Source organism: Terrapene carolina, unplaced genomic scaffold, assembly GCF_002925995.2.
Source record: "Terrapene carolina triunguis isolate 2854851 unplaced genomic scaffold, T_m_triunguis-2.0 Scaffold53, whole genome shotgun sequence".
Classification (NCBI taxonomy): domain Eukaryota; kingdom Metazoa; phylum Chordata; order Testudines; family Emydidae; genus Terrapene; species Terrapene triunguis.
The window spans coordinates 836,260-850,179 of record NW_020664404.1 but is presented as its reverse complement, the minus strand read 5'-3'; the positions used below and the strand labels follow the sequence as shown (position 1 = coordinate 850,179).

The following is a 13,920-nucleotide window of genomic DNA, read 5'->3' as shown; positions in this document are numbered from 1 at the left end:
GACAGGAAGCTCACATTCAGACAACTATAGTCATAAAGACTTTTTATTAAGATCAATGAAATAGTAAGCAAATGGTAAAAGAGTCAGAGTTAAAAAGTTACAATTGTATTGCTGTTATTCAAGAGATACATAGGGCAATACAATATTATGTGCTGCAAACTGTGGTTAATACTCACACCCGGTTTTGATCCCCTGGTGCTGAAAGACACAGGACCTCGCCTCTGGCAGTTCCGGTTTCGCGCCCTTTGCAGAGGTGTGCAGAGGAAGCTAATGCGAAGATCTATCAAAGCTACGTTAGAATTTACTCTCTAACTTAGTTAAAACAAAACATAATACACAAACTGAGAACAAAGTTTAGGGAGACCAAGCTAGTCGAAAGTTTGAAAAGAAGATAAGTACGGCCTGTTAATAGTTAATAGCCATCGTAGATGGATAGCAGCAATATGTAGTTGAAGATGAAGATAGTGAAGAGTGAAGATAGAATGAAAAGAGTGAAATAGCCATCGTAGATCACCTCTTTTATAAGGAATAAGTCCCGGAAATCCTTCCTCTTATGCCCAAGTTTCATTCCTCCCCCACAGAAATGTTAGGGTACACTTACCCCATAGGCTAATATGTATGTGCATATGGATGACAGGTACATGCGCCCTTGTGGTGTACTTGTTAAGTCTGTGGGTACAACTTTGAAAAATCCCCCTATGCCAATCTTCATTGTCTATCGGTCTAGGTAAAGGTCTTAGACATAGGCGTAGGTACTTTATCTATTTGGGTATAGGATAAACAAGATAAAGGTCAACTCTACTTTCTAGGTAAAAGGGCCCAATATAGAGATACTAACTTTGCTTTAGCTTAACATGCAGGTGTTTTTGCCTGTAGGGCTCTTGCATTACAGCCAAACTTATTTTGAATATAAATCTATAAACCTGTTACAATAAATCAAATACTTAAACTTATAAGAAAAGATATATCTATGCAAGCAAGCAGATTAATCCTTAGGACTACATGGGGTTGGACTTTGGGAGTCTGTGTCTCCCTTCCTGCTTGCTCACAGAGTTTCTCTTGTGTCATTCCAGACACTAGCGACAGCGACCTCGAACTTTCATCTGTCCGGCACCAGCCAGAAGGGCTAGACCAGCTGCAGGAGCTGACCAAATTCACCAAGAAGGAGCTGCAGTCCCTGTACAGGGGCTTCAAGAACGTGAGTGTCTGTTGGGTCCTTCCCCCAGCCAAATGATCCCTGAGAACAGCTGTGCCTTGTGGCCTCTGTCGGGCTCCATCTGCTACCCCTACGAGATTGGAAACCGAACCCTGGAGAGACGGGCGCTCGCTGAGATGCAGCCTTGGGGGCTCAGGGAGCCATGGGTGAAATTCATCCCGGTGCCGAGTGCGCGCACAAGGCCGAGGCACCATTTAAGTCCAACTGAAGCGTGGAGGGCGAGATGTTAACAGATCTGATAGAAGATGGAGTGTTTTTGGCCTGTGCCCTGTTCATCCCCTGCTCACTGAGCTGAGGAGCGGGGCATGATGGGGTGAAGGGCATTCCTACTGCAATGTGAGAACACTCAGGCTACGTCGACACTACATTCGGGAGTGATTACAGCCCCTGTAGATATCCTCCAGCTAGCTGAGATCGAGTAGCAAAAGCACAGGCAGCTACGCGGGCTCGTCCTGCCCGCTCCCTGGTTGTGTCCTTGGGCAGCCACCCCCTGTCCTGCTGTGGCTTCGCTGCTATCGTTACTCCGCATGATCAAAGCTACCGCGGGGACGTCTGCACTTGCTGCCATCACACCTCTGCCTGCGGCATAGGCAGACCCTGGGGGACACAGGCTGAGAACGGAGTGGATGGCGGGGAGGGAGGAGGGTGTATTACAGACCTGAGCCACCGATCATGAGTGTGCTTGGCTGGGGGTTCTGTTCCTTTTAGGTAGGTTTTTCTACCGCGTTCATCACCGTCATTCCCGAGCGCCTTCCAGCCGTGCATTAAGCTACGTGCCGAGACGTCTGTCACCACTGGGATGGGGTGGGCGTATCGCTGGGGAGAGGCGGTGCAGTGGGATGAGAGGAGGCCACAAATACCGAGGTGCATGGGGGCCAGGGTTCGAGGAGGGAGCGTAAGAGCAGAGAAAAATAAAAGGAAGTATTTCTTCACACAACGCACAGCCAACCTGTGGAACTCCCTGCCAGAGGATGTTGTGAAGGCCAAGACTATAACAGGGTTAAAAAAAAAACTAGATAAGTTCATGGAGGATCGATCCATCAATGGCTATTAGCCAGGATGGGCAGGAATGGTGTCCCTAGCCTCTGTTTGCCAGAAGCTGGGAATGGGCAACAGGGGATGGATCACTTGATGATCCCCTGTTCTGTTCATTCCCTCTGGGGCACCTGGCACTGGCCACTGGCCACTGTTGGAAGACAGGATACTGGGCTAGATGGACCCAGTAGGGCCGTTCTTATGTTCGTATGCCCTAGGAGGACGGATGTCCTGGGTGCATTGCAGGGCAGATGCTTGTTGCATGGCAGAGCCATGGGGCGAGAGGGGAGTCGTGTTCCCGGCCAGTCCGGCTACATCTCGGTGCCTGATCTGTGGGGAGGGTGATGGTCAGACCAATAGGGGGCTAACCTCCTGGCGATGACTTCCCTCCGTAGGAATGCCCCAGCGGCCTGGTAGATGAAGACACCTTCAAGCTGATCTATGCTCAGTTCTTCCCTCAGGGAGGTGAGTTTGGCACCAGTCCCCCCCCCCCCGAGACCTTCCCAGAGCAGGGAAAGGGTTAAATTATCTAGCGAGGCACCAGGAGCTCAGAGCCTTTATCCCAGGCTGCAGATTCCCTGTCACAACGTTGCCGATGTCCCATTGTGAGGAGACTCTCGTCTGCAAAGTTCCTGAGTTCTTCCGCTGAGGCTGGGCCCCAGGAGCCAGCTGAGCACTGTGGCTAGCCCCTCGCCTGGCCTGAGCAGGGGATAAAGCAGCCCGGGGGTGTTAAAGGCACTGGTGTTTTGCAGTGTGTAGAAGTCCATTGTGCTAGGTGCGGTACCCTTGGATAATGCAGAGATGGTCCCCGCCCCAAATAGCCGTAGCTTTACAAGTCAGTTCCCATTGCTAGTGAAATAATGATCCTAGCCCCCTGCCTCAGTCCGCGCTGGGATCAGAGGACGCGAGCTCCCCGGTCACCCTCACTGTGCTGTGAGATTACCCTTACCCTTTTCCACACTGGCAGCAGCTAAGAGGCAGGACGGTCCAATGCTTAGGGCCCGTGGGAAACTTGGGTTCCATTCCTTGCTCTGCCACAGACTTCTTGTGTGACCTTGGGCCTGTCTGTGCCTCAGTTTCCCCTCTGTACAATGGGGAGAACCAGCCTCCCGGGGGCGTGACGGTAAATGTGTTTAAAGAGTGTGAGGTCGAGGATGGCGGGGGTGGGGAGGAAAGTGCCAACCCTTTCACTGAGTCTCTCTTGTTTCTCCTCTTGCAGACGCCAGCATGTACGCCCACTTCCTGTTCAACGCCTTTGATGTGGACCGGAACGGAGCCATCTGCTTCGAGGTAAGATCCCAGCTCCCCCTTTTCAAAGGGCCAGGTGTTTAAAAAAGGTATTTAGGAACCTAACGAATCAGCCCACATCCACAAAGGTATTTAGGTGCCTAACTCCCTTTGGGAGTTTGGAAAATGTTCCCCGTTGTGGTTGGGTTTTTATTTGTATTGCAGTAGTGTCCAGAGGGTCTGATCCGGGCCCCACGGTGTTAGGTGCTGCACAAACACAGATCCCTGCCTTGGAGAGTTTGTAACCGGAGACTGCCAGCTCCTGGGGGCGAGGGCTGACTTTCTGTTCTGTGTTTGTACAGCTCCTAGCACCATCCGGTCATGAGCCGTGACTTGGGCTCCTAATAAATTGCGAGACAACAGGTGGATACAGCAGGGAGCTGGTAGGAGTGGCGGGGGGACACTCAAGGGAACGGAGATTAGAAAGGAGGACAATGTGGTGGCTTTGCAGATATTCATGGGGGGCCTCTGCCATGTACAGGGGGGCAGCAGGGGAGAAATTGACCAATGGGTAGGGGTAGTCGCATCCTCCTCTCCTGATTCTGCTCCACGGTCACATCAGAGTTCTCCACCCCTCCAGGGCAGACTGCCCCAGCCAGGGTCTCAAAGTCTCTATTCCTGCCCGTTTCCAGCCCCTTGCGTGGATTTTTTCCCTTCTTAGCTTTGTAAAGGGGACCCCACCGGACACTCCCCATAGGAGAGCAGGGGGATTAACCCTGGTGTCCTGCCCAGACTCCCAGCTTGGATACTCACATTCTTCCTCCCCAAATCTGCCCCCAAGCCCACCCTCTGCAACTTTTATAGGGTCACAGATGCCAGGGCCAGAAGGGACCAGTGCGATTATCCAGTCTGACCTCCTGTAAAACACAGGCCAGGGAGCTTCCCCCAAAGCAATTTCTAGAGCAGATCTGTTAGAAGAACATCCAGACCTGACTTAAAAATTATAAGTGATGGAGAATCCGCCCCGCCCCTTAGTACATTGTTTCCATAGCTAATTACCCTCCCTGCTAAAAATGGATGCCGTCCTTCCAGTCTGAATTTGTCTAGCTTCAGATGGACCCGGAGGGCCTGGTTCTGCTTTTCAGTGCTGTAAATTCGAAATGACTCTGTTCAAATCGGTGTGTGTGTGTGTGTGTGTGTGGGGGGGGGGTGTTAAAATGGCCTAAGTGAGAGAAATATCAGGCCCACTCATTCTTGGCTCCCTGTCCTAAAGCGTTGTGCGGTGGCTGCTGCACATTGTGAAACAGCCGCTGCGTTCAATCCCAGAGGTGGCTGCATTTCAGTGCTGGGTGGAGTGATTCATACATATACAAAAAGTGCCAACACACCTTTAATGATCACAAGCAATCAGGGCCTCAGCATTACATCTTGTCCAGAGAGAGCACCGCCCCTGGAAGTGCTGTGTACCGTAGCACTATTGAGGAGTTGGTTCAGGAACACAAGCCCCTATTGAGTCACCAGCACCTGTCCTGCCACCCTCGATCTCCCCTCCTAGTACAGTAGAACCTCAGAGTTACGAACACCTGGAGAATGGAAGTTGTTCGGAACTCGGATATATTCATTGCTCTGAACAAAACGTTATGGTGGTTCTTTCAAAAGTTTACAACTGAACATTGACTAAATACAGCTTTGAAACTTTACTATGCAGAAGAAAAATGCTGCTTTCGCTTTATTATTTTAGTAGTTTACATTTAACACAGTACAGTGCTGTATTTACTGGGTTTTTTTGGTCTCTGCTACTGCCCGGTTGTGTACTTCTGGTTCCCAATGAGGTGTGTGGCTGACTGGTCAGTTCGTAACTCCGGTGATCGTAACTCTGAGGTTCTAAGCATGCCTGCTTAGCTTGAGATATAGTCTGCCAGCTAAGCTCTCTATGTGAGAGCAGAGTGCACAGGGAAATACATCAGACAGTATTTTTATTGTGGGGCATAAAGCCTATATAGCCAGATTATGCCCTGTTCTGTTAGTCGTTCAAAATTAGCGGATCATAAGATCAAAAAGCCTTGGGTTGATTTTTCTCATTTGTTTACCTCATCATTCATACATGCAATGTATATCTATAGTGTCCAAACAGTCAAATGTCCAAAGAACTGTGGAATTGTTTTAAATAAAGACGACATAGAAATGTAAGATCACACTCAAATGAGTGTGTGTGTATGTATATATAAAATCATTCTTTTATTTAGTAAATGGATGTAACACAAATCTCTCAGCCAGCCAGCCACCAAAATGCCTTTTATTTCATTTCTACACTGGGGAAGAGGCAGTTAATGATTTTCATTTGGTTATTTGTGCTCCCTGCCAGACGCGCTGAGCAGTAAGGAACCAAAGAGGAGGGTTTTTTTCGTATTATTATTGTCAGCGAGGGGCTTTCGGGCTCAGGTGGGTAGCGAGGCGACTAAAAATAGATCCAGCCGAGAACAGAAACAGGATCGATAGGAAAAATACCAGGAGAGTTTCATGGTCGATAACATTTCCGCTTCACCCTTTAAAGGGTCAAGAGCCGCCCCCTTTTAAAGAGCAAGTCCCAGGCACCAGCTGCAAAACCGTTCTTTTTCTTGGGGCGTTGGTTGGAGGGTGGTGTGTGTGTGTGTGGGAGGGGGGTTGCTTGCTATATGTTTGCAGTTGTCCATGTGCTGGGTTGTTGGCCTGTCCTACTAGGTCTCTGCTTCATTCTCTGTTCCAGGATTTCGTCGTCGGCCTCTCCATCTTGCTCCGTGGGACCGTGCATGAAAAGTTGAACTGGGCTTTTAACCTCTATGATATTAACAAGGACGGCTACATCACCAAGGAGGTACCTGCAGCTGGGCTGAGGGGAATGTGGCTGCGGGTATGCGTGAGGATCGGAAGGAGACACGTGAATCTGTGGGGGCTCTGTATCAGAGACAGGGGCATCTGGAGGTGGAAATGAGTGAGAGTACCATAGCCCACAGCAGGTGTGGTACTTACGTCTACGGAGGGTCTGGGTCAGAGATGGGAGCTCCAAAGGCGGTAGGAGCGTGAGTGTGTGTCTGTGCTAGCTAGGGCCCAGGGGGAATCTGAATATAAAGTTCAATCTCAGAGACCCCCATGAAGTGGGAGTGGTTCGGAGACAGGCAGGCCAGGCCTGCTGTGTGACCGTACGCCACGACAGGAGCCCGTGGGATGGGAAGGAGCTGAGAGTTTGGGTGAGGAGCACAAATGGGGGCCCTGAGGCAGAATCCCTGCGGGTATGGATCGGATTCAGAAGTTTTAGTGGTACAATTGGGTTTGAGGGATCCCCTCCGCAAGTGAGGTGGGGAGCATAATGGGGGCGGATTTATTTCTCCAGGCAGTGACAGGCTCCAGTCCCGGTTTAGGCCGACATTTTCCGTCTTGGGGGGCCTACTCTTGGGCTCTTGGAACTGTTTCTTGGGTTGGCCTGAGGCTGCCTTTGACGGTGGTGGAAGCTTTGGCCGCTCCGCACCTCTGAGAATGAATCAGGCTACTTCAGGGTGCCTCATTTTAGGCACCTGAGGTTGAAAAGGTCTGGCCGTTCGGGTGCTTTGTTCCAGCTGGCGGTAGTGGCTGCTTGAGTTTTGCCATACGTGAGACCTCAGATCCCACTGGGCCACCTCCATGGCTTCGACAAGGCGACAGCCTCTTTCCATGTGCCCATAAAACCCCAACTTTATCCCCCTTCCCCTAGATCAGCGTGTGAGCCCTCGTGAAGCCCATAGGGCTAGAATAACAGCTGAAATCACCAGGCCAGGCCGTGACCATATGTCCGAGGCTGGGAGAGAACTATGAGCAAATGTGGCTTTCTTGGTGGTGCACCATATGGCTACCTGACATGGACCTGGTTTACTCATTAAACCTGTGATGCTTCTCACTTCCTGTGGGTCACATCCTGGCCCCACTGAAATCAATGACTAAACTCACGTTGACATCACTGGGTCCACGACTTGGTCCTGTGTGACAAGTTTGTGACGAGTCAGCAGAATTCTGTAGGTTCCCGTGCTGGATATTCCTGCTGTGAGCCTCTGGAAGCCGCTTCCTCCCCACCCTACTGGCCTAGCTTCCCCACGCTGGTGAGGAGCACCGGTTTGCTTTGGTGCTGCTGGTCGAGGCATCTGGAGCCTACTGCCTGCCCTAGCATTGTCTGTGTCGATGCTCCGCTCCCTTGTGGTTTGTTTACCAAAGCGAGGTTCACATCATGTACTGAGCCAGTTTATGGAAGTATTTGGTCCCTGGCTATGATCTGTGGTACCATAATAGGGGCCACGTTTGTGACACTGGAAAAGCACTGCCAAAATTCTGCCCCTTGGACGTGCATTCAAGTCCCATATGTGAAGACAGGCTTGAGGCAATAATCCATATGACGCCACATGGCGCAACAAAGCAGGAGACAGTTCCTCATCTAGACGCAGCCTCCGCCTCTTCAGGTTTGTAGGAGACTTAAATGGCAAAGACTCAACTGGCTGCATCTCCAGAGGCTTCAGCAGGATGCAGCGCTGCCTGCCAGGAGACCTCGGGGGTTAGTTCAGTGAAGGAGCCATCCTTAGCTTTAGGAAGAAGTGCCCCAGGATTACTAATGACCACACGTAGTCAGGACATGGGTTCTGTGTCCTGATGCACTGCCAACAGCACAGACCTCCACAGCACCCTTCCCGCATGGCGGACCCCACTGCTGTATCCGTAACACCACCGTGGGACCCTGAACGCATGTATCCCCTCCTCAATCCTCAGCATCGCTTCCTGCAGCCCCACGGTGCTCCCCGGAGGTCTCTCGTCTAAAACCCAGACCGACCCTGCTTACCTCGACAAGGTCACGGCACAAGAGAATAGGTGACTGTTAACTAGCACTTATCCTCAGTCGATCTCCCCAATTTACAGATGGGGAAACTGAGGCACAGAGCGGCGATGTGATTTGCCCAAGGTCACCCAGCAGGCCAGTGGCAGAGCTGGGAATTAAACCCAGGTCTCCTGAGTCCAGTGCTCCGTCCACTAGACCGTACTGCTGCCATTTGCCTGGAAGTGGGCAATGGGGATGGCTGGGATACTCCTAAAATCCCCGGGCTCCCGCTGCGCAATGGTTTCTCCCACTGCCTTGCTCGATGGAGTTAACCCCTCCTCGGGGATGCAGCTCATAGGGCCTGCCTGGAAACCCGTTGTTTCGCCCTCATGATTTTCCGTTGGCCCTGACGCCGACCTGAACCTGGCCGAGACCGGGGGACGGCGGTGGGCTTTGTTTGGGCTTCCTCCCTGTGCTCAGTGCGTCTCTCTCTTTCTCTGCCAGGAGATGCTGGCGATCATGAAGTCCATTTACGACATGATGGGCCGCTACACGTACCCGATCGTCAGGGACGATGCCCCCGTAGAGCACGTGGAGAAGTTCTTCCAGGTAAGCCAGCTCGCAGGCGTCTGGGAGAAGAAACCTTTTGCTAACCAGGGCAGTGGGCCTGGCCCATAGACCCATAGGTTCCAAGTTAGCCAGAGGGCGGATGGGCCTGAGTCCTCCAAAAGCTGGGCGCAGAGGGCCTGATTCTGGTCTTGCTTATCCTGGTGTAACTAGGGTGACCAGATGTCCCGATTTTATAGGGAAAGTCCCGATTTTTGGGTCTTTTTCTTATATAGGCTCCTATTACCCCCCCCCACCCCCATCCCGATTTTTCACACTTGCTGTCTGGTCACCCTAGGTGTAACTCAGGAGTGGTGTCTCAGAAGACAATGAAATCACAGGTCCTGACTTGTATTTTTCCCGGTGGGGGCTCCAGCCCCACTCTGCTTGAGGCTCCGCCCCTTTCCACAAGGCCCAGCCTTTGCTCTGCCTTTTCCCGCCCCCCCTCCGCGCTTTCCCCCGAGATCCCCCTCGCCCACCAGCCGCTCCTCCCTCTTTCGCCCCCCAACAGCTTTCACCCACCAAACAGCTGATCGGTGGAGAGCCCGGGCCAGAACCAGTGTGGCTGGTGGGTGCTGAAAACCCCCTATTTTTTTCCCTGGGTGCTTGAGCCTCGGAGCCCCCACGGAGTCGGCGCCCATGTGTGGAATTATGCCGGGGTGGAAAGGGTGTGGGCGTGGGATTAGCTTCACCGACACAAGGGCAGATGCAGATTCCCACACGGCTGCGGGCAGGAGGCAGATGGCGGGGCCGTGGCTGGCGATCCCGCTGCAGACCCTGGCAGCTGCAGAGCAGGGGCCCCATTAGGGACTCTTGATGAGGATTCACTGAGATTGGGTTACAAGCCACAGACACACTCCGGTCCCGGGGGGGCCGCTCCATTACAGGCCTTAGGCCTGGGCTGGCAGGTAGGAAGGAGGACTGGTTGGGAGGAGCGTCCCTGATGGGGGCTCACAGCCGCAGGGCAGAATGCAGGCAGAGAGAGGCCATTCCCAGGCCTGCCAGGATTGCAGGAAGGTGGACTTTTAGGGTACAGGCGGGCACGGCGTGGTTGCAGGGGTGGGGGGATGAGCGTGTTCTTGCACCTAGGCACAGATTCGCCGGGACCGCCACCCACACGCCTGCTGAGCGTCGCTTTTCTGTTTCAGAAAATGGACAGAAATCGGGACGGCGTGGTGACAATCGAAGAGTTTTTAGAGACCTGTCAAAAGGTGAGCAGGTCGCTGCTGTGGATTCTTCATCGCCCTCCGGGTCCTGCAGATCCCTCCTCCTCTTCCTCCTGACCACGTCCCTGGCCCCTCTATAGGATTCAGAGCCCATCTTACCCATCTTCCTTTCCTAGAAGCCATCTTACCAATTTGTCCAGTGCATTCTCCAGCCAGGACACTGATTCATCTGACCCTCCAAATTCCAGTCACACCATTTCTAATCCCTTTTGACTGCAGCTTCCCCCCGTCCAGATCCTCTCCTCTTGTGTAACGCGGGCTGTGGGGTTACACATGTTGATTCCTGCCGTGGAGGCACTTACTGCATAAGCGAAGAGGGGATGGAGCTGTTGTAGGGAGACAGGAGACCAGACCAAGCTCCATTAAGAGCAGGTTGACTTAATTCACGGAGCATGCCCACGTGTGCATGGTAGCACATGAACAGTGCTAGATGATGCACATTGACTCAGTAATGATCCTTAGCTAATTTCATCAGCAGACCTCAAAGCACTGTCCAAAGCAGGTCAGTCCTACTATCCCTAATGAGAAAACCGGCACAGAAAGAGGACGGGACTTTCCCAAGTTCACCCAGTAGGCCAGTATTAGAACTCCAGTTCTGACAGCTGCCAGTCTAATGTACAGACCACACCTCTGTCAGATATATTGTTATTATTACAGCAGAGATTAAGAGGCCCCAGCCAACCAGTTGCCCATTGGTAGGCACTGAACAGATGTGTGTTAGTCCCTGCCCCAAAGGGTTTACAACCCCAAAGAGCGGGGAAGGGAAACTGAGGCACAGAGAGGGCAGTGACTTGCCCAAGGTGTCACAGCAGACCAGTGGCAGGGCTGAGATTAGCACCCAAATCTCCTGTCTCCCAAGCCGCTTCCTCATTCACTGAACCACAAATCTCCATTGGTCGTGTTGTTTCTGAACCATTGCCCTGGCCTTTCTCTCTCCTCCCCTTCCAGGACGAGAACATCATGAGCTCCATGCAGCTGTTCGAGAATGTGATCTAGAATGCGATCTCGTCTCTCCCGCGCGGCTGCCTCCTGGCCTGCACGCAGACGGACGCCTCTGTCTGTCTCTCTCGTTAAGCACACACACATCTTTATGAGAAGAAAAACAAACTCTTTTTATATTTAAAAACAAAAAAAAAAAACCAACAAAATAAATAAAAGAGGACGTGATCATGTTTGCTCCCAACACTGACCGGATTCTCACTTGAAGGGCAAGAGGAGACAGAAAGAGATTGGGTTTCATGGGTTTGTCTGACCTAGCAGGGGGATTGGCTAGCTCTCCCCTAGGATATAGCAAGGGAACGCTGCACAGCGTCAAATACTACCTGTGGGAAAGAGACCAGCCTTGTGGATTAAGCTCAGCACTTCTCGCATGGTAGTGGGATGGAAAGGACGTTTGCATGTGGGAGGTGGAGTTCTTCTCACTAGCACCAAGTGAGAACCTGGCAATGAGGCAGTTACTGGGTTCCATCAGGAAAAGGAGAGGCAGTTACTGAAGAAGAAATAGGTCTCAGCTGGCACAATTTGGCATAACTCCACGGACTTCATACCCCCATTGCGAAATCTGACTTCAACTGAACTCCATCAATTTTCACCAGCTGAGGACCTGCTCCCCACTTTTCCATGTGCAGGCAGCTCCTGGGCCAAGATCCTGGAGCCTGAATGTGTCTCAGCTGAGAGAGGACTGTTTGTGGACGTCTGAATAGAAGACATTACTGGCTGTTGGGAATCATCTCCAGAACTTCAGTTCTAAAAGCACAAGAGCGTCCATTTCTAAGGCAGGTTCCACATCGTGTGCGAATGTTAGAGAGTGTACAGAGCCTTCTAGCGTCCCCAGAGAAGGGAAGCAAAGGAAGAAGCTAGCACACCTTCTCCCCAATCACATTGAGAATGAATGTCCCTCCACCTGCAACAGTAGGGGAGAACGAGGTATCTTCACTCAGGAGACTGGAACTGGGGCGATCTGCAACAAAGAAACAGGATTTGAATTTCCTGAAGCAGAAGTACAAGCACAAATACCCTAGCGCTTCCAAACTGGAGGAGGAGACGGGCCCTCGCTGCCACGTTCTGGAGCTGAAATTTTCCATTGTTTTCCACCGGTCCGTCATTTCCATCAGATCTGGTTCAAATATCTGTTGACTGCAATTGAGGGTTACACTGGAAAACTGTTATTCTGTGGGATGGGCAGTGTTGTGTAACCACGTTGGTCCCAGGGTGTGTGAGAGACAAGGTGGTTGAGGTACAACCTATTATAAGTCCAACTTCTGTTGGTGGAGAGGGCAAGCTTTTGAGGTACATGGAGACAGAGGAAGAGCTCTGTGTAGCTCAAACTTGTCCTCCCCACCAACAGAAGTTGGTCCAGTAAAAGATATTACCTCACCCATCTTGTCTCTTCTGTGACACTGAAAGCTGACGGGCGGTGACTTACGAATATGCCCAAAGCTCCAGGCTGCAGTTGAAAGTCAAATAGGGCGTGAAATATCACCTATCCCTGGGGGAACAATGACAAGGTTTGGTTTGAGGGACTGTTTTTTTTGTTTTGTTTTTTTTAACAAGTGACTATTTTTAGGCATTACACATGTTGTTTCCGGGACTGAGATGAGATCTGCCACTGGGCGAACAAGTCTTGAAAGAGGCCAGAGAGTTGGAAAAGCCAGCTGGAAATCAGCGCATGTAGGGCTAGACAAGTCACCGGTCATCGGGTTTGGTAGGGAAAAGAGGAGGTGGGTTGGTAGCTCTGCAACCAAGAGGGTGTCATCCTCAAGATCCAAGTCAGGGATAAGTCAGTACAGTCCCTAATGAGGAACTTTCTAGGTAGCTGGATGCTCCATCTCACTGGGATTTCCTGTTGGCCATGTCAGAGTCACAGAGCTGTGGGGCTATCTGTTTCCATGCCAATAGAAATCCCCTAGATGAGGTGCCCTAGAGAGACTCCCCTTTCAGTTCCTTTAGTAACCTTGGATGGGTCTGGTTATTGAATGACCCTGCCTCGCTGGGGATGGAACAGTCTCTGGTTAGAAGAGCACCAAGCCTGAGAAATAGTCCCTGGATCTGCAGTGGGGAAGAGTCCACCAAACACGTTGGGGAAGAGAAGGTGTCCTGGTGGAAGTTGTCACTGATGCTTAAACTAGTGCAGGCTCTGCCTCTTTCTCCCAGGCCTTCCCCTCGGATACAACCAGATCCACCTTTATCCCCCACTACCTCCAAGTCCAGCCTCACTTCCCAGATCTGAACTAGCCCCAGGATCCAGACTTTTAACCACCCAGACTCAGTCCTCATCTTCCGCTCAACCTCTCTCAGTGCCCAAAGGCCCAGATCAGTCTGTTTCTGTCTCCCACTGCCAAGAAGGCTCTGAATTCCGGCCGTCTCTCCCTCTCCTCTATCCTAAGCCCTCTCCCGGAGGCTGTGAGTTTGCACTCGATACTTCCTGACATATGTACAGTATAAGGAATGGCCGCATGTCTCACTAGCAGTAGCCTTTACTCCAGTGCCCCTAATCTCACGCCCACCCTCACAGCACAACCTGGGGAGACTGTCGTCGGTTCCTGTTCTCTGTAACTACTTGATATTCAGTCACTGTATATTTTAATAAAATAAACTTAAAAAAAAAAAGAGGCTCCCATCCATTTTGCTTCCTTCTCTAGCATTAGACCCCAGCTGCTTCTGTATCCAAATCCTTCCCGTGCCATGAAACACAGCTGATAGCATAAACACGGTTCCATTCTTGCTTTCTATCCTGGGCCTCTCTTTGCATATCCAGCTGGCTACATGGCTGCAAATGCCAGAGCAGCACTTGGGAT

At 51.5% G+C, this 13,920-nt stretch overlaps 1 protein-coding gene across 2 annotated transcripts in view; it reads left to right on the top strand.

The window, feature by feature from the left end:
- Positions 1–11,119, top strand: part of KCNIP3 (potassium voltage-gated channel interacting protein 3) — an 82,174-nt gene extending 71,055 nt beyond the window's left edge. For both annotated transcript variants that reach the window (XM_024211182.2, XM_024211200.2), the window contains 7 exons: positions 1,074–1,198; positions 2,647–2,716; positions 3,471–3,541; positions 6,225–6,332; positions 8,796–8,900; positions 10,046–10,108; positions 11,072–11,119. In XM_024211182.2, the coding sequence (XP_024066950.1) occupies positions 1,074–1,198; positions 2,647–2,716; positions 3,471–3,541; positions 6,225–6,332; positions 8,796–8,900; positions 10,046–10,108; positions 11,072–11,119 (590 nt within the window). The remainder of the gene's footprint in view (positions 1–1,073; positions 1,199–2,646; positions 2,717–3,470; positions 3,542–6,224; positions 6,333–8,795; positions 8,901–10,045; positions 10,109–11,071) is intronic.
- Positions 11,120–13,920: the final 2,801 nt, after the last annotated feature.